General features: G+C 43.1%; 1 protein-coding gene across 3 annotated transcripts in view; it reads right to left on the bottom strand.

The window, feature by feature from the left end:
• The window catches only part of MGLL (monoglyceride lipase), a 98,358-nt gene that overhangs the window by 45,249 nt on the left and 32,437 nt on the right, over nt 1-20,672 (bottom strand). The window contains exons 1-2 of one of the 3 annotated variants that reach the window (XM_030458462.1): nt 12,481-12,773; nt 11,272-11,410 (exon numbers count right to left, since the gene is read on the bottom strand). In XM_030458462.1, coding sequence (XP_030314322.1) covers nt 11,272-11,396 — 125 coding nt within the window. In that variant the 5' untranslated portion in view covers nt 11,397-11,410; nt 12,481-12,773. Of the gene's footprint in view, nt 1-11,271; nt 11,411-11,985; nt 12,456-12,480; nt 12,774-20,672 lie in introns of those variants that run through there. The other 2 variants (XM_030458461.1, XM_030458460.1) reach the window with 2 other exon arrangements.

Below are 20,672 nucleotides of genomic sequence, written 5' to 3'. Positions count from 1 at the left end.
GCTGCTGCAAGTTCATAGCTTGGCAAAACCAACTCAGTACCAAAAGACAAGTCTTTCCTACTAGGAAGGAACAAGGTGTATTTGATTAAGGGATCAGCTCAAGGCATGCAAAAATGCACCCTACAATGGCATCCAAATCCAATTTTGACCATTTAATCTCACCTTTCTGCATAGCCCAGAGGATGGAACTAGACAGCAGAATCCCTGTATTGAGATAAGAGGTTCTAACTGAGTCTCTGTAGGTGATGAAAATTACTCTACTTAGTAAATCAATCCCTCTGGTTAGGTTCACTCAAGTACCTGCTGACTTTTAAGTCCTTAGGAACACGTTTGCTTGCTAACTAGTGTTTGTAGTTTGATACAAATCATCTACATGTTGAGCAGTGTTTCCTAAATTCCTCTAAGACAAGTCTGCAGTTTTTCTGACTTCACTTTTTTCACAAGGTATTTTTCATGCAGGAGCTGGACATCACTAGTGGTCTGAACCTGGGCTCACCAGGAGTTCATGGTAAGTCTCACTAGAAAAAAAAATGGTTCTTAAAAATGGGATTGTCCACATTTTAGAATCTAGCCATGGCTCTAATCACCTCCAGTCTCAAGATGTTATTTTAGGGAGTAGATGGTATAGACAACTCATGACAAGCAGTATCAAAAAACCTATTAAAGGAAGACTTCTGCTCATCACCCTGGCACTGGTGCAGGGAAGAAGCCAAGAAGAACACACCCAGCACAAGGGAGTCAGCACATTTCCAAGCATTTCTTGCAATAAAACTGCACAACTGAAGCACTTTGATCAGGTGTTTTGTTCTTATGTGGTCTTAACTAGCTTGAAAGAGAGCTGTGAATAAGGAAGGAGCATGAAAGGGGATGACACTTCATCTGTTGTGTGAACTTGAGGTAGTATATTATCACTTTCTAATAAAGCACTAACTGTGCAATTCCCAGTCGTATGGCAATGGTTAAAAGCAAAAAAAAACCACCTCAGTTCCCTGAAATATTTAGACCTGACAGCACAGTTTGTAACCAGGTGATTCCACCAACAATGTGAACCTCTGGATCACTTCCTGGACTGAATCAATTACCTGTCCTCACTTTTACCAGTTTCATCTGTGGCCTCCCTTCACAGGTTATCTTTAACAAACTGACAAACGCACTAAAAGTTCAGATGACACAGATAGCATGAGTCTCCAAATAGCCAATCTTTTTCTGCATGGTTTTTCCACAAGCCAGGGTGGAATTATCCTATAGACTTAAGAGATGGAACCTCAAGGATTGATTTCTTAATCATAAAGCACTTATGTATATTTTAACATACTTTGAGATTAAGCACATTAATTTCCAGTAAGTAAACCTATCTCGGCAGATCCCAGAGCTGCACTTCTGGCTTGCCCAGCTATGAGAGGAATCTTTTCAGTGAGAGGCTTTACAGGCTCTGTCAAAATCAATATCAGCAGCTATTCCTCTGGGAAATCAGTAATGTCACAGGCAAAGCATTTGCCAAGGCTTTGAGCATGTTCGATTAATTTACTATTCCTCGTTTGCTGAAGACCTGGGGTAGGAAAGAAAGCTGAATGGAAGCAGTTAAACCTGAGATACAGGAATGCTGCTACGACAACGATGGCTGCAACATGGGCTTTAAAAGCTGAAATATTTATTCATGTTTTGAACCAAAGTAAATCTGAACTGTGGCTGAGGTGCAATAGTTTACCTACAGATGACTTGAAAGTTCACAAATGGATAGACATTTCAGACTGCAATTGCCAAATCCAGGTCTGTGTTATTTCTTGGTACACTTCAATTACAGCTGAAGCTACCTGCTTCCTAAAATGCTCATTCATTTCTAGCACCAAGGCAGCTTCACCCATGGCAGAGATACCTACCACACCAATGTACATAAGGAACTACTTGCCGTGAGTTTTAAACACTGTCTTGTTGAATGGCTCTTAAAAAGCCCTAAATGTAAAAGCTTTAAACACCAAAGGGTGAATGGGGACCTGAGCAATGTGGGGTGCAACTACTAAAACAATGATGAGTGGTAACAATAAAATAAAGAGTATTCAGTTAGATAAATCCTTGGCTGCGATCGCTTTAGGTAGAAGCAAAGAAAGCAAAAGGCATGTGGGATGCCTTTTCTGCAGAAAAGCTTAAAATAGAAAAGGAAATCAATACTCATTTACAGTATCTGGCAGTCACTGAACCAAAACATACATGTACACCTACAGCAGAGCAGAAATAACAACATTTATTTAAACCACAAGCTGTTATTCTGCTGCAGGAACGCTGTGTTTTATGAGGAGTGCTGCACCAGCAACTGAGAAGTACCACACATTTCTGACCACTTTTAAAAAGCCCACGCAATATCAAGAGCAAATACTTTCAATACCACAATCATTAACCCCACCACTGCCAGACCAGCTCTGACTTCTCTGCTGGCAAAGAAAGAGTCAGAGCTCAAGTCAGAGCTAGCAGCAGGGAAGATGTTTTGTCTTTCCTCCTGAGTTTCTCTTCTGCCAACTTACAAGACACCATTTGTTGGATCACATGTGAGGGGAGCATCTGTCACAGCCTGCTAAGGAATGGGAAAAGCTTCATCAGCTCTAGCACCACAGCATGACTGACAGACAGACATTGGAATAATGTCCCTAAGAAGATTCCTCACCATTGGATGCTTTTAAGACTCATCTTGATAGGCTTAACAGCCACCTCCTCTAAATGGTGTTTCTACATAACTACATTTTAACCTTTCTGGTTGGACCAGATGATCCTTGAGGTCCCTTCCAACCAGGCATCCTATGACTCTATGAACACTGGGGATGCTCATGGCACCAGAGACAACAGAGCTCCCAGATGAGGTTTGGACCATTGCACATGCTGTGTGGGACACAGAGAGGAACAGAAACCTCAGTTCTGTCATGAGATAGGGACAGGGAGCACTGCAGCCCCCATTGCCCACACCCTGTGTGGTGTCTGAGATCTGGAACGGGCACATGGCAGCAGAGTTGGTAACTGCCTGCAGAGCTGTGGGCTGCTGGAGCAGGGATCTGTCCTACAGTGTTCTGGGCTTAGCAAAATGTAAACAGCCCTTGATGGTACATTTTGCCTTGATGCTACAACCATCAGGAGTCAAAATGTCACCATGGCTTCAGCCTCGTGCTACATGCAAGGGGCCACAGTGAACCTGGAAAGAAAAATGTCAGTTTTTAAAAAAGCTTCCTGTCCTAATGAACTTGTGGGCAGCTAATAATGTCAGAGCAGTGATCTGTACATTTTCAGGACAACCTGGGGTGAGGCACTTGGTGCTCCTTGCCAAAAGCTTTTGCAGAAGGCCAGAGAATGATTGAACACTGCTTGAATATCCTTTTAATAAAATGGGACTATAAATGCTACACAGAATGCAGTTTTAATACTCCAAATATTGTAAGCTAGCTCTCACACAAAATCAAAAATATGAAGAAAAATCTTACCCATTAAGTCAGCTTGATGTTATCTCTGCAGCAATTTAATTACTTACTGCTTCCTCAATGCTCCTCATGCCTTTAGCTCAGCAAATTAAGCCACTGCATATTTCTGGAATTTGACAGTTGAATTTGAAACCTCACTGAGATAGTTTTGAAAATAAAAGTAAAAAATATGTTGAAAAATTATAAAGTAAGATCATCTTGCCAGCTGGTGAACTAGCTAACCTGCTGACAACCACAGCAAATTAAACCAACTTTATGTTCTAAAAAAAGGCCAAAGATGTAAGTGTTATTCCCTCACTCTGCAAGCTTCAAGCTTGATCAAGGAAGAAAGAAAACATATAGAGCAAGCCCTTTATATCACAAGTCAGACAAATGGCTGAAAAAGATCAGTAATCTTTCTTGCCTACCAAATCTATGGTAGTTTGTACATTTTCTCCTTACCTATCTACACACAATACTGGAGCAAATGATTACTGCCCTGTTACCACTAAATGCTTGGCTTTAGTCCAGTTGTCAATATTTTCTTTCCCTTTTTTATTCCCTCTCTTCTCTTGCTTTTAACAGACTGCTGCTGAGACAATTTACTTGTAGCTGAGCAGTGGATTCTCAAGCACTCTTCAACCACCAAAACCTCAATAAGAATTTAATTTTTCTGGCACTTTTCTAGTGATTCTAGATCCAATTTATATCACTTGCATAGATGGTTTCACCAAATTTTAGATGAGGAAACAAAAAGTACAGAAAATTAAGGGTCCGGTTCTGTGTATCACTGCTCATTGTGCCACTGACTAATGACAGCCTTGACCGTGTGTTTGCCTGTTCTCACTGACTTCTTTATTCTACCTTCTGTCATTAAATTTCCTAGGTCTAGCAAGATGCCTTTGCCATCACTTAGCTGGGAGGGTTCAGAGGCTTCCACCATCAAGGGGGTGCCTGCCAAGCAGGAATAAAGATAGCTCCTGGTTGGAGATCAAGTGTCAGTCACACAGAAGGGGTGACTCTTTCCTTCCAGTGAAAGTATTCAAGAAGTTCGGTGTTACACAAGGTGTTGGGACACTGAAAATGGCTACATGGCTACTACTGCAAAAATAATGAATCCCATTGGTTACAAACACACTGCATCTGTGTAGAAGAAACTAACACATCCCCAAGGAGAGCACACTCCAAGACCCATCCCTTCTCCTGCTCCTCTTAGATGAGGACAGCCCATAGGAATGTGCTTAGAAGCAGGTGAACCTGACTGGAGCACTCTGGCCACCTGCACTGTTTCCACCAGCCAGTTCCTACTTGTCACCAAGGCCACACCTTGGTATCACTGTCTGGACAGCGAGTCTGGTCAGCTTTGACAAACCTTCCTGACACCACCACACAATGACTTGCCCAGGTCTGGCTGCTTTAGAAGATATTTGTGGTCAGGACCAGCCCAAGGCTGGTATTTGGGACTGTTATACCAGTACTTCTCTTCCAGTTAGCTTGAGTGAGATTTTGTTTGTCTGCAAGGAGAAAGACTAGGGAGAGGTATAGTTTTAATGATGCTGAAAAACTTTACCCTAATGCTGCTAATTTCCTTCCTTTAGGATAATAAAGCCATAATGGTATAGCATCAGATGTCTGTACTGGAACAGTGAGGGTGGGGATGTGTGGGAATAGTTGAGTTTATAACAGGGGTGTGAGGAGGTGAGGGACCTGCCTAAGCATATCTTAAGGAATCTCATGGACAGGATGCAAAACCATCTCCTTGAATACTTAGGAGAATTAGCCATTTGCTATCAGGGTTGTGTCACATCTCTTGGATAAGGGACAAAAGGAGATAAGGAGATATAAAACACTGATGGCTTCCATTCAAGTGGAAGCCCATTAGGACAATGACATGCCTAAAGCTAGGGAAGGCAGCTTAGCCAAATGTGTCTGCAGGGACAGCTCTTAGAACAATGCAATTTCCCTAGAAGAACAAAGAGATCAGATGTTTGCCCTGATTCTGGAAAGCACAAAACCACAGCAGCTTGAAGGGAACTTGAAAGGATACACAAGCCAACTCCTTTGCACAGGCATCTAGAAAAAATGCCCTCTTCTAGCCAGTACAACTAGACCAGCCAATTCTTGCTGTGGATTTACTCACGGTGATCTAAAAGAACTCCTGTATGTTCCCAAAGGATGTTCAAGAGTGATGAAGATATTGAGGCAAGGAACTGTGTGCATCTGGTTTTATTGTTTTGTATAAACCCACACATTTCTTGTGCTAGTGAAGTGCTCTTGCATCTGGAACCTGGATAAGGTTGTCAAGTTTTTCTGCTCCAACTATTGCATCACTGTCAACAAACACCTGGTTTAGAGTGCTCCCAATCTGATGAGCTGAAAAAATCTGAAGCACCAGAGTCTGACAGGAGAGCTAGTGCAGGGTCTACCCAGGAGAAAGAGACCTGCTGGGACAAGCTCAAGGTCTCCAACTGCTGAGCGACCAGCTAGGGATCCAGCAGGATCATGGTACAAACCCAATACTGATGACCACACCTGTAACACTGAAAGCAAATGAGCTATTTACATGAGAGAAGCCAGGTTTGCTTAGCCTTCTGTCTCATGAGCAGAAACTGAGTTTTTCAACACAATCTTAACACCATTTCTATTTTCTTCTGTTTCTAGCTCTGCCTCTGACATTCATCGTGTTGGACAGCACTGTTCCCAAGAACCCATCAAGTGGCATCCCAAGAACTAACATATTGCTTCTTCTGCTGCTGCCTCAGGAGCAGGATGAAATTTTACTGCTCTGAGTTACAAAACTATATTTACTTCTGTTGAACATTCCTGCAGGTACTGAAAAAGATTATCCTGCTAAAAAAGCCTGCTGGAAGTATCTACACTGAGAATAAAAGCCTTTCTCCTGTTTCTCAGTGTCCTTCTTATGTGAACCTGGTTTGCTAATTTATTCTCTGAAATGCAGTAGAAATCATAAAAAGGATGCCCCTATTCACAATAAATAAGACAGTTCCGTGGAGGAAAGAGAATATAGGCATTAAGGGAACACATACACGGCTGATGAATAGGAAGGAGGCTTTAGAAACTCAGGCAATGAAATACAACAAGCAAAGCCTGGAACGTTGACTTGACAGTGATAACTGTTATTTCCCTTGTGCACTGTGTATGATGTGATCAGACACAGAGGGAGCTAAATTCATCCTACATCAAACTGTGCTGACAGAAGTCACTTTGTACGATACAAATTTAGTCCTTGTGCCTTAGTTTGAAATAAGCCCCACTAGTACAAACAAGTGTTCTTCCAGAGTGAATTTCCTTTCCCTGTTTATAGAGGCTAACAACACCCAGTATACTTAAAGACATTACAGTTAGTAACGTGATTCCTTTTGCTTTGATTTCACTTTGGTTTATTATTTATTCATTTTGGAAGGGTCTGAAAGTCAAATTCAACTTTGTCATCTGCTCATGCTGGGAGCTGTGCTGTTCTTCTGGAAATGCCATGGCAATGCTGGTAATGAGGTGCCAAAATCAGCAAGCAATATTCACAATTTCAGGGCCAGTTCAAATATAAAGGCAGTTTGTATTCCTGCACCACAGGCATCCTGTAAAGTCCTTAGGGAAGAAAGAAATATATTTTCTCCTTATTGGCTTGGCCTTTCAGTGCTAACAAGTCAGAATGAATGACAGGCATTTTTCAAAGAGTAAAACAAATTTTTAAAAGTAAACAGGAAAGCAGGTGCTTTCTGTTTGTTTAATTTTTTTTTAATCACCCTTGTCAGGTGTAGAACTGAAAGGACTCCTGCAAAGACACTGTTTACTCAGACAATTGCAAATCTGATCACTTAAATCAACCCTCACAATGCTGAAAGTTGAGGCAACCCATTTTAGTACACATTAACAATTGACCAGCACCACATCTGTGACCTACAGGTGTCTCAGCTTCAGGCAGCTCCCTCAGGCACCCCACTTCAGTTGCAGACAACCAAAGAAGTGCACGGAGAGACCAGACCACAGTGTGCAGAGACACACAAGCATCATGCTAACTAACCAGAGAGTGATGTCTGTCTGATGAGGAAGCTCAGAAACAAGGATGTCTGGAACCCACATTTTCAAAAGCATCCTCTAACCACAAATGTCTCAGTCTTCAAGTGTCTCACCTAGAGCAGCAAATCTACAGTGAGAGAGCTGAGCATCACTTTCTCAAGAGGCAGGCCATTGACATCTTTGAAAAAACTACTCCAGGTCAATAAATCTCACAGGGTTTATTTGAGGTCAAGCAGAGGGGCTGAAAAGTGCCCCAGAACAAACTGTTAGTGCTTATCTAGGTAGTGACAGGAACAGCTGAAGCATCCAGAAAAGGCTATGGGGATACAGAACAGAGAGGAAAAGAAGGTAATCTCTGAACCTCTCCGGGCCCTCTAGGGGCCTCAAAGGAAATGTCTTGACTTCTCCTCCCAACTTTCCTTCCCCTCCCTCACCCCACCTCTATTCTTAGCATCTTTGTCTGCAAGCTGGGAACAGAGCATGGATTCTAAATTCCTCATCTCCTATTACCTCAGATTTCGACTCAGACTGCTCAGGGTGGTGGCAGAGGTTTTAACCTCACACAAAGCCATTTGGTTTTGCTTACACAAAGACTACTTTCCCATTAAGTAGGATTTCCTCAGCTACTGGGACACACCACAGGCATGAGATCAGTCTGGTTTGGTAACAATGATTAAGTTCCCCCAAACACCATGATGTGCACCTTAAAATACTTCGCTTTGCCCAGATCTTCAGCTTTGGACTCACAAGTGAGCTCTCAGTGCCAAGAATTACCTGTTTTTATGCTCCACAAATCCTACCTTTGGCACAACCCATGAAAATTACACCAGAACATACAGCTTTTTCCTCCCTGCAGCATTCAGCAAGACCACTTAATTATAACTTAGGATGAAACTGGCTCAACAAGTTGGGCAGCTCGCAGGGCTGCTTGCTGGGAGGTCACACCTGCACCAACTGCCAGCAGAAAGCACCCAGTCCCCAGCTCTGATGTTGTCAGCTACTGCCCACCCAAAAAACAAGAGGAAAGCAGTGTTACCCTCCTTCCTTATTCCCATTACTACCTACTCTATCTACCCCATCTAATCATTGTGACATCTGAGTGCCTTTGTGTGTCAGCTTCCTGTGAAGTAATCACCTAAATCCCCCTTGGAAACAAAGCAGACCCTGCTGAGGAACTCACAATAGGTGCCTTTCACTCACAGGACAACCTTGGCCTCGGTGGCACTTCTAACAAAGCTTCCATATGTGCACCAGTATGGGCTGATCAGGCAGATCAACACCACACAGGATCAGAGCCTGGATATTTCTGAGCATGAAGAAAAAGAACCTCACAAATTTTTCCTTTCTTCCTGAAAAATAATTAAGAAAAAAAATGCTACGTCACATTAGTCAGCCACAGCCTTTATCCACCTTAAGATAAAAAAAGAGATAAAAAAGAAGCACTAGCTCCAAGGGGCCATGCCTGTTGGCTGCTCCCCCTCTCAGAGGCTGCAGAGACATTGTTTGCTCTCCAACCCCAGGCTAGGGCTACTTTTTAATTTTTCCTTTGGCAGATATCCCATTTTTAACCCTCCCTGGGGGGGGGATCAAGAATGGTAAGTTCTATTCTAATAGAAGACAAACCAATGAGAACCTTTGGGCATCTGCAGTGAAGAAGTATTTCTACAGGCCTAGCTGGGACTAAATGCATAATGGATCAATGGAAGATGCCACTGTTTGACAGTTATAGCATCATTCATTAGTGTTAAGATTTGAACCTGAACCAACAATTGAGTTAGAAGATTGAAAGAATTGCCTTCAGTATTTGAAAGAGAATAAATTGTAACGGGCCTGTAAAAGTCCCCTGAGGTGTCCCTCTCTCCCTATACATATATATAGATGACTTTCGATGAACATTTAAAATTAGATGAAAGCTGCTGAGCTTCTACAATATGAAGCAGAAAAAGCTGAGCTACTTATGAAAAGCAAAAGAGAAAAAAAAATGTATTTTTAGTTTGCCTATCAAAGCCCTTCAAGAGCATTTTTGACTGTAGGATTCAGGCACTAACTTCTTTTCCAGTCACTTACCATCTCTCTCATACACAATGATGCAAAAAGAGCTAATAACAGTGTGCTCTCTCCTTACACAGAAACATGCAAACACAAACACACACACACATGCATTTAGGAATCATGTTTAAATGAGCAAACACTGATCCCATCCACTTTTGTTGCCACAGAACTAGGGCGAGCTCATTCTCAGTCAACTGCTTGGTGCACAGAGCCCTCAAAAAAATTAACTACCCAGAGGACTTACACAGCAAGCTTTAACTCTCAACTCTTTATCATCCTTTCATTTCTGGATCAAAGACCCAACCACTTGCTACTAATTTGTTAAGAAATTAAACATAAAAAAAGAAAGCAATTTCACAACTGGGTGAAGAACTTTCTGGGCAGTTAATGATTAATTAGCATTATAATACAAGACAGTCTGGTTTCACAGTAGAAGCTTGTTTTGATAACTTTTTTTTTTTTCTGTAGAGAAAATCTTCAGGTTGGTGCAAAGACTATGTAAGGCAGCATTGCCAAAAAGTTTCCTCCTTGCTTCTGAAAGCCAGTGAATAGAAGTAACTCTAAAATGTTCTGTGGACCTGGTGATCTTAAAACAAGACCCATGTCCTACAGCCCAAATGATGCAGTTGAGCTATGGTGGGGTGGCTGCACAGTCCCCTCCCCTGAGGACAGTGTACTTAGGTGATCTGCTCACCTCACAGCTTTATGTCATTGCCCCTTAGACTGGCAGGCAGAAAACCCACAACCAGCTACCAAACCACAACTCGGACCCATGCCCATCTCTCAGTGCAGCTGAACACTGATTTGGACACAGGAAGATGTCTACCCTGTTGGGTGGTTGAGGAAATAGTTCAACTCCCTACTACAGCTGGAACAACTTTTTACTGTGACTGCTTTTCTGCTTTTCCTGTTGGCTTTCAGAAGAAGAAAACAATAAAACAACATCCAGACTTTTATGAAGTAGCTACCTATATTACAAGCGGTGGTAGCATAAACACATGCCAAGCCAGCATGGGAGGAAGAAGAAAGATCATAACTATTGATAGCTTTCTATAGCAGATCATAAACAGCACACAGTTAGCATAGAAAGCTATTACAATAAAGGGATTATTTACATTACAAAAAAAATAGAGAAATTTCTCCATCTGGTTCCTTGGCAGTGTTTATTACTCAGGTTAGTTTTGAAATCACAGTTGCCAGTGAAAGAGCTCCCTAAATCATTTACTAACTATAAATAACTTTTTGAAAAAACAAATGACAGCCAAAAAGCAACAGTCAAACCATATTCTGCCTGTTGCCCTGAGATTTTGGCAGCTGCTCTTGAAACTGAAGTCAGATGTTGATGTTTAATTTGTTGACACTGAGACAATCAAAAAGATCCTTAAGCCTGTATGCTGTCCCTCCCTGACTGCCCATGCCATTAGTTTCAACATAGTTGTTCATTGCTGATAGGCATCAGCCACCTGCATGTGCCACTCGGCAGCATTCTGAACTGCCAACCAAGCCAGCTGTGCATGAAAGCACAGTAACTCCACGTTTTACATCTGTGAGGCCAATCTGAGTGAGAAAAGTTTTGCACAATACAGTTCTTACAGCAGGGGCTCTCTCAGATGACAGAAATTTTTCCTAGTGGTTCTGCAAAGCTCCATGCACACAGCCCTGTAATGCCTGTCAAGCTATAAATAATTACACAGTCTTATTTACTGATAGTGAAACAGAACATTTGCTTGGAAGTGCTCACCTGGGAGTTGCTGCTGGTTTCCAATACCTGCAGAAGAGATACTGCCCATCAGCGTTGATGATATGGGGCAGGTCCTTGTATGGGATGTTTTGAGGACTCCGCTTTGGCGAACTTTCCTCTGGCATTCTGGAAGAATGACCTGCGTGGTGTTGGAAGAGACAAGACATGCTTTAAAACAGGTGAAAGCAAGAGAGAAGCTGATGGCCTTGGCAGCCAGACATTCAAGCAAGTCAGTCCATAAAGCAAGAACCACTGATGGAAGTCTCCCTCCAAAACCTCAGCCAAAGACCCCCCCAACATCTATACTGCTTTAAAACAGAAATGTAGCATTTTGCGTTCAGAAAAGGCTCACATTTTGGGGGAGGGCATTAGAGGGGAGGGAAAGGAGGGAAGATTAATCCACCATCGCTACTTCATTACAGCTTTCTCTCCCCCACTTCTCCCATCAGTGTTTATTTTGCATCATTTTGTGAAATGAATCCTAAAAAGATTATTTTCGCTGCAATCAAGTGCAGATTGTGCAGCAACCGCTACCGATATGAAAAGACAGCTGCATAAAAGATTTATCTCTGCCTTAACATCTCCAAAGAACAGCGGAGGGTACGCAGCAGAGGGATCTGCCACCGTGTCATCATTAAGATCTTCTCTGACATCTCAGACAGGAAGGTGGTGGCGGTGGAGAATGAAACGTTTCCAGGAGAATTTGCAACAAACCTGTTTTCATCCTGTGAAAGCGTTTGCATTCTAGTGAGGAGCCGGCATCGCGAGTCAAATGCAAGCAGATAAGGCTTTTTGCATCTCGCTGCGGAGCCGCGTTCACACTCCGCCAACCAGGCAGCCCCCGCGGTCCTCGGTGGGTGCCCGGTGGGTGCCCGTGGCTCGCCGCTGCTCCTCTTCCCAGCTCGTTCGCTCTTACAGAAAAGTCGCTGTGGTAATTCACCACTTCTTGCTCATTTCATCACTTTTTTTTTTTTTCCCCCCTCTCCCTTCTGAAATAAATTGCGTGTGTGGGCTGAAGTGGCGGTGGTGGGAGGGGAGGTTGGGAAGGGTGGGGGAGAGGGAGGGCTGACGAGTGGGGAAGCTGCAGTCCACTTTCCAGAAGCTGCTGCACGCACATCAAAGGCACCTTGAACACATGCAGCTGGAGCAGCTCAGAAAGTTCCTGCCGCTGCAGGTTGTTTGCAACTTTACTTCCTTCCTGCCACTTACTGTTCGGAGGCCACGGCGACGGGGGGAGGCGAGGGAGGGGGAGATCTTTTTCTCAAAGCGATCCCCGCTGCGAAGCCATCTCGCGTGTAAGCGCCACTTCCCCAGCCCCTCGCTGCCAGGCGGGGAAGGAGGGGAGAGCGAGGAGAGGGAGGAGGAGGAGGAGGGCTCCAAACACCGACGCGATTCCAGCTCGCCAGCCCCGCACACGCATCCTCCCCGCTGCCCCCAGCGGAGCCCGAGCCGGGTGGCTCCACCGCGCACCGGCGGCTCCCGGAGGCAGCGGCGGAGAGCGGGGGCGGGGCCGAGCTGGGCGGCGACCGAGCGAGCGGCAGCGGCCGGAGGGAGAGGGGAGCGGCGGGCACGGCAGGGAAGGGAGCGGAGAAGCCCCCCCGGTGCCCTCCGGCCGCGGGGAGGGAGGAGAACCCGCTGCCTCCTCCCCGGGGCTGTGGCGGTGCGGGGCTGCCCGGCCCGCCGTGCCTCCTCACCGGCTGAGCCGCTGCCGGCCTCCCCCGGGCCGGCCCTGCAGGCAGGGGAAGCAGGTGCAGAGCCGCCCGTAGCCCGGGCCGGCTGACAGAACCCCCAACACCGGGCTCCTGGCACAGGAGTGGCCGCTGGGGTGACAGCCGGGTAGCGGGGACACCCGGGAACGGGCTGGATCCGGAGAGGGAAGATGCTGAAGGCGCGCTGCCTTTTGGGCTTCCCCGCACCGAACCCCTCTTTGTAGTCCCAAACCCAAAGTTGTTTCTATTTCTACACGCAGCTCTTCGGGCTTTGAAGCCGTGCCGGAAGACCAAGACTTTGAGATACTGGTTCAGAAGAGCACCCAAGCCCCCTTGCTTTGCGCCCTCATCAGTTCATAAATACAGTGGATAATTTACACACACATCATCTTATAGTGCACATAATTACCATAGGTTGTATGAATTACATATGTTGCAACTATGCAATCTAAGCTCTGTTTGATGGTACCTGATACTTGCTTGTAAAAATTGTCACAGCAAGGTTCCCCGAAGTCAAAATAGCTCCCAAGCCTCAAGGCATCCCCATACAGAGCTCTGTCACTTAATACTGGTAAGTGCTTTGCATTTATTAAGCACTTTTAAATTGTTTACATTAGGGGACAGATTCATGCCTTTCATGTTTCATCGGGATAAAATTATAACCTTTAATTTTCCCATTAGTACATATACCTAGAGGTCTCAGGCCTTTTGAGGAAGAGGCAGCTATTAACAATATTTTTTAAAGCTAGGCAATGTGCTCACTGAGTGCCAACCTGGGAACAAAGCCTCAGGGAAGGAAAGAAATTTATGCTAACAATAATAACAATACATGCAAAACGTTGGAGATGACCCATATAAAAATAAAAAGGGAATAAAGAGCAGACTTTTTCAGTGCCATTTATATTAAATGCCCTAGAGGAGGTTTTAGCTAGAAACTGCAAAGCAAAATTATGTATTCCTGTAATAGCTATTGTATAGGGGAAAAAACCAAACCAAAACACACACAAAAAAACCAACCCAAAATCCCCAAAACAACATTTGTAATCTTGTTTATAATAAGCAAGATTTAGGTCAGGTGGGGTTTTAACCAGAGACATGGAAGCTTAGAGATGTACAGTTTGCTAGGCCAGCTACTGTCTAAGCCTGGGTGGGTGGAATTAAAAACCTATCAGAATCCAGCACCAGACCTGAGAAAAGCAAGGACATATATATTTATTTACAGGATAGAGATCAGATAACAACCAGAGTAAGAAGAAAAGAAAGAAGGAAAGAAGCCTCTTTCCCTGTTCACAGTTTATCTGCCTCCCTACAGTCATCCATGAAACCTGGTGCCGAGAACAGGCTCCTCTCCTGCTGTGATGCTGGGAATATCTGAGTTCCCAGGGACACAGAGAGGTGGAAGAGACAAGGAAAAAATCTCTTTCTGAAATTCAGGATAAAAATAGCATCTCAAAGAAAATGACCCTTGTCGGGACACAAGGGCAAGATCCTGTCTTTGAAAGCTTGCCCTGGTCAGGCCAGATATATGATCCCCTACATACCCTGTTAACTTGTGTGTAGCTAACGTTGCAGGCAGCAGGACTGTGGTCTAACCCTATGCTCTGCCAGGTCCAGTTTCTCCCCACAGCACAGGAGTGTATGATCAACCAGACCCTCTTTCCTTCTCCCCACCTTCTGTGAGCCCCCAGGAGCATGAGGATATTTCTCTTCATACGTAGCACACCTCCATCCCCTGATAACATCAAAAAATGAATGAGAAGCTGTCTAGTTACCTATTATTTTATGGAGTTTAAACTATGAGTGAAAAGTCATCTGAGAAAACTGGACGGAGTGGGAAGAATTCACCTAGATTATACCCAAACAATATACTGAGCCTTAGCAAAACCATTCTTGCACACCAGGCTCCCTGTGAGAAATCAAAGGGATGTCTGAGCATGTGGTATTTATGAGACTGCAATGTCTCCTCTTTTCTCAGTGGATTGAAGTACGTTTTTGAAATACAGCTTAAGCTAAATCAACTTCTTAATAAAAAAATACAAATACTCTTGGTGAATCTTTACACTAACTCAGCAATTACATAAGCCTTGCAGGGAAGGTGATTGGTTTATTAGAAGCTCAGCCCTGCTTAGTTTAAGCATCTTCACTGATTCCCAAGGTACCCACAAGAGTATAAAAAAAACGATTACACCTTCTAACAAAGCAAATTTTAGGAAAATAATCAATAGTTGCAATGACAGATAAAACACATATAATGAAGAGTCATTATCCCAGCAAGGGGAGAGAGAGAACAGGCTAGAGAGAAGGGAAGAGAAAGAGTAAGGTGGATGGCATGTAATTCTGACCATGAGGAAAGGGAATGAGATAGGATTTTCTCAGTCATTAGGCTTTCATTCATAAAATTAATTTTTAATGGACTCTATTCTGTTGGCATGCAAAGGCAAATGAACTCCTGAGATGCTTCTGCCCTGACAATACCACACTCTTAAATTGCAAAGGAGTATTTTTACTTGAGAAGTGCATTTGATGGGGTGTGAGTGCTAAACCATTTGGGATTCTGCTCACCAGCACCACAAAGAGAACTTCTGCTGACAGGAAGGAGGAAACAAGTAATAGTGGAGGAGGATGCAACAATAAAATATCTAAGAAGTATGTGGTTATGGAAGAATGTGCTCCTACAGAAAAATGCTGGAGTTACAGTAGTCAGGGAGCCACTGGAGAGAGCAACAGACAGTGGGAGGAAGAGAGCCTTGGGAAACAACAGGAGATGAAGCATGAAGAGGAAGAATAAAACCCAGTGACAAGCAAAGAAGCCAATGTCACTAAAACTGACAGGATAGAGTTGTTATTTCTGATTTGCCTTCCTCTTTGGCTATTTTTTAATTTATCCCTTGCCAGAATCCAGGCATTCAGCTTCACTTATGTGTCTAATCTGCCTTTGCTTGCCTGTTGCTATTCCTGAATAAGACCTATATGGGATGAGACAGGAGTGGGGGATGGGATAAACTGCTTTTTTTTTTCCTGTAAAATATCTATTTTCATGCCTTTCAGCCCCAAAATAAACCTGGTATTGGGCAAAATAGATTGAGGAAGAAAATGTTAAAGGCCAATATTTTATTGATCAGGTTAAGATTACCAGTATCAGGAGAAATTATAACTAGCTTGGCACTGAGCTGCAGTTTTGCAGTCATCCCTTCTTCACAATGTAAAATGGAGAGAGGTTGCAGGACTAGCCCAGGGATATCTGAGCATCACAGAAATTGTTTGCAGACTTCCACTGATTTGTTGCCCATCAGCAGTTTTACCTCCCATAATCAGAGGGAACAGAATTATTAGATTAAGTTACAAGTGGTTTAATAATTCTAGAATCAAATTACAGTCAAGTAATAAAGCTTTTTTACTATGTAAGTGAAAACAATTTCATGGTAAAAATAGTCCTATTTTTAATAGGTAATAAAAATTCTGCAAATCATGCTGTCACTAGAAGTTGCTTACAAAGCCATGACTGCAAAGTGTAGCTGTATGAGGGAAGTGAGCAGTATCTTTCCTGTGCTCCTTATCTGACAGAACCAAAAATACACACTTAAAAATACACTGCTTGAATAAAGGTTTCAGTTCTGTAAACTGATGTATAGATGATGACCCATCCTACGTAGATGCTAATTTAAGAACTGGTTGCTTTTAATTACAGAAGCAATACAGGTGTTGTTTGTTTGTTTATTTAGGTTTTTCAATTAAAAACCCCATAAGAATATTAATATCAGATTCTGTGGTGTTCTTACTATGAAATATATAAAACACATCCTCCAAAGGTAGGAAATTCAAAATGAAAGGTGGAAATTCCCTCTGGAGGGGAAGTTGACAGGAGTTATCCTAGCAACCCTCTTGCTTCAGAATAACATTTGCCTTGGGGAAAAAATAAGTCTGAAAGAGAAGTCTAGAGTTGAGGCACCTCAGGAGTGTCCCAGCAGGGGAGTTGCTCGGCGGGATGCTGCAGGAAGCAGCTCCCTGGTGCCTTCTCCCCACCGCAGAACCCGCGGGTTCGCAGGAGCAGCGGTGAGCGCTGCAGCTCAGCGGCAGCAGAGGGCACAGCGACAGCTCCTGTGTGCCCGGGAGCGTGGGGGAACCCCACCACAGCCCCTTTCCTCCGGAATTCGTTACTTTTTTTTTTTTCTTCCCATCAGTATTTTCATTTTTTCATATTTGCCCCTGTACTCAGCCCTGGTGAGGCCACACCTCGAGTACTGTGTCCAGTTCTGGGCCCCTCAGTTTAGGAAGGATATCGAGGTCCTGGAGCAGGTCCAAAGGAGGGCAACCAGGCTGGTGAAGGGACTCGAGCACAGACCCTATGAGGAGAGGCTGAGAGAGCTGGGGCTGTTCAGCCTGGAGAAGAGGAGGCTCAGGGGAGACCTCATCACTCTCTACAACTACCTGAAAGGAGGGTGTAGCCAGGTGGGGGTTGGGCTCTTTTGCCAGACGACTTTCAACAAGACAAGAGGGCATGGTCTTAAGCTGTGCCAGGGGAGGTTTAGGTTGGATATTAGAAAGAATTTCTTTACCGAGAGGGTGATCAGACATTGGAATGGGCTGCCCAGGGAAGTGGTGGATTCTCCATCCCTGGAGATATTTAAAAAGAGACTGGATGTGGCACTCAGTGCCATGGTCTAGCAACCGCAACGGTGGTTCAAGGGTTGGACTCGATGATCTCTGAGGTCCCTTCCAACCCAGCCAATTCTATGATTCTATGATTCATCATTTTCCCCTTTATCACGAGGCTTTGTTCCTTTTAATCTCTGCTGCCCAGTATTAGTTTCTAAATTGAAGTTTCCTGTGCTGGTATAGAATTAGGAAAATTTTTTCACGCACATCATGAGAATAAACTCGAGTGGTTTATCCCCTGGACAAGCACATTGCTGCAGAACTTGAAGGGAAATCCTGTCCTTGTCATTCTGGGGACAGACAAATTAATGAGTCCATTACAGGATGGCATTTCCTATTTTACAGCAATATGACTGCATGTTTCTATTGATAAAATGTTGGTCACCTTGGCAAAAACAGGGGTTTTATCTAATTAAAAGACATCTTAAAGGAAAAGGCTCTAAGCTTTAAATTTTAATATGCATAAAAATTAGAAGACAGCATTATAGATTTTATCTGGCTGGAATTACAGTCTCAATTTTGAGAAGTACCTGACCATTCCTTTTCTCATTTTTTGATGCTAAGAATGACTGCATAATCCACTTTACAGATGCAGCATCATTGTTTCAGAACTAAAAAAACCAGCCAAAAGACAGAGCTATCCTCTCATGGGTAGAGTGGTGCTTTATTTTGGTGGCCAAACTGGAAGCATTGACTGGAGAAGAGTTATTATTGTGCTGCCTGGTTTTCTTGCTGCTTTGCAATTGACAAAGCAACATTTATCATGCTTTGCATTCCAATTTTTCTTTGCATGTTTTCCAGCTCATCATAACATAATTATGTTTCTGTTTCTTCCAGCCAGGGGCCGATACTTTCTTTCACTAAGACAACAGCTGCACTGCACAACCTTGATGAATCCCCATAAGGGTAAAACGTGTCTGTGGTGCTTGTTTCTGCCTTGGCAACCCAAATGTTCAAGCTCTTTTTTTTTTTTTTAATGAAAAATGCTGTTCTAAAATGCACCCAACCCTGATGCTTTCATAGCATTTCTCCAAATGAGGTTTTATGTTGTCATTTAGATTTCAAATATTAAACATCTTGCCTGGTTTGTAGTTTTAAAGGCTTCTTTTGCAACAGTTTTTTATGGTGTTTATAGGTTCATAACCACTGAGATGGAATTTTAGAGGGCTGTAGTTACTGAGGTGCAATTTATTTTTTGAATGAAATTGATTCTATGTATGAAAATCAGCACAATCTGGAGGTCTGCTTTATGTCCCTAAGAGGCACCAGAAGGGAGTTTTCATGGTACAGGTAAATTATTTCATTACTTGGCCTCAGTTGCTCAGCCACTGCAATGTTAAGGTAATTTAATTACCTTCATAATTATCAAATATATTAACCTTACCTATGAAGTTCATTAACTGGTAGCAGTAGTAAGTGGCATAAAATCATAGAATTGGCTGGGCTGGAAGGGACCTCAGAGATCATCGAGTCCAACCCTTGAACCACCGTTGCAGTTGCTAGACCATGGCACTGAGTGCCACATCCAGTCTCTTTTTAAATATCTCCAGACACAGAGAATCCACTACTTCCCTGGGCAGCCCATTCCAATGTCTGATCACTCTCTCCGTGAAGAAATTCTTTCTAATATCTAACCTATGCATGCTGTATTTTCATTATTACTTACTGAAATGTTTTATTTAACTCTAATTTAGTTCTTTAAACTTGAGATTTCAAAGTACTTCATAATAAAGGATAAAATTTTTATTTTACAGGGCTCAGTGCTGGAGGCAAGCTGATGCAGAATCCATTTGTAATGCTCCTAATTTTGTTCACCCAGTTATACCATTACTAACTCCCATCTTATCTCAAAATCTATCCATCAGAGTGCTGTGAAAAACTGAAGCAGTAACTTTTTCAGTCATTAAAAATTACCCAGATTCACAAGTACAGGGAATATTGTGTCCTGAACAAAACCACAGCCTGGATAGCTACATTCTTGAGGGCAAAAGTTTCCCTACAGTATCCTTTTCCATCCTTATCTCCTGGGTGTTATTACAGCTGCCATAATCCTTTGAAGGTTTGTTGTATTTATATATAAAAATTACAATAATTCTGTACACAGAGGCAAGAGTTTTAGCTCAGATGATTAGTCCTCATTACATATGTGCATGTAAGGACACTTAAGGGTATTTCAGCATCAGGGTGTATGTAGCAAGATTTCAGTACTCTCTGCCATATTGGTCACTGATGCAGTTCCCTGAAGACCTCTGACCAATGTTAATGGCAACTGTACCTGCCCAGCCAGAGCTCATTTCATCTTTGATGCATGAATGGTGAGTGTAAAGCTGCTGTTGCTAGGAAAGGTGGCAGGCTTGTTTTTTTGGATATATGATGAACACATGGCTCATGAGAAGAGCTTGCCGTGTTCCTTCCTTACAACTCTGTCATAAATACTGACAGATTCTGCTCAAATATCTTTTAGCTTTCTTCTCATGTATCTTTGGTTTCTTTACTCGGTCCACTCACACATGTTCAGTGTGAGATGTACATTTTCTTCCTGATTCATGAATGGTAATTACTTCCGAACATCTGCATAACAAATTTTGAAAGAAAAGTAACTGCAAATATTAAGGCAAAAATTAATGTATGAAATCTCTGAAATCTCTTTTACTGGGGTTTATTATCCACAACTGACTGGATTCATTCCCAGCCAGGAAGCTGGTTCAGCAAAACAGCTGCATTAGTTATTTAACTGGAGGCCTGATTCTGCCCTTCCTCACATTGATGTAAATCAGGAGAGCCATTAGAGAAAATAAAGAACATCCCCAGTTCAAAATGCATCTTAGGAAAAAAGTAACCATTATGGCATGGAACAATTAGAAGAATTCTGGCAGATATTCTGCCATCCTGGTGTTGGTGTTAGATAATAGCTTAATGTCTTATAGGAAATGCACTGCTCACTCCTGGGAGTGTTCTCTTCTGTATGTACTGTGGTAACACCAAGCAGCCAACAAAATTAAGGGCAAGTTGTGCTCAGTGTTGCACTCTAATAAC

The sequence above is a fragment of the Calypte anna genome, chromosome 12 (genome assembly GCF_003957555.1).
Source record: "Calypte anna isolate BGI_N300 chromosome 12, bCalAnn1_v1.p, whole genome shotgun sequence".
Lineage (NCBI taxonomy): Eukaryota > Metazoa > Chordata > Aves > Apodiformes > Trochilidae > Calypte > Calypte anna.
This window is presented reverse-complemented; position numbering and strand designations above follow the sequence as displayed.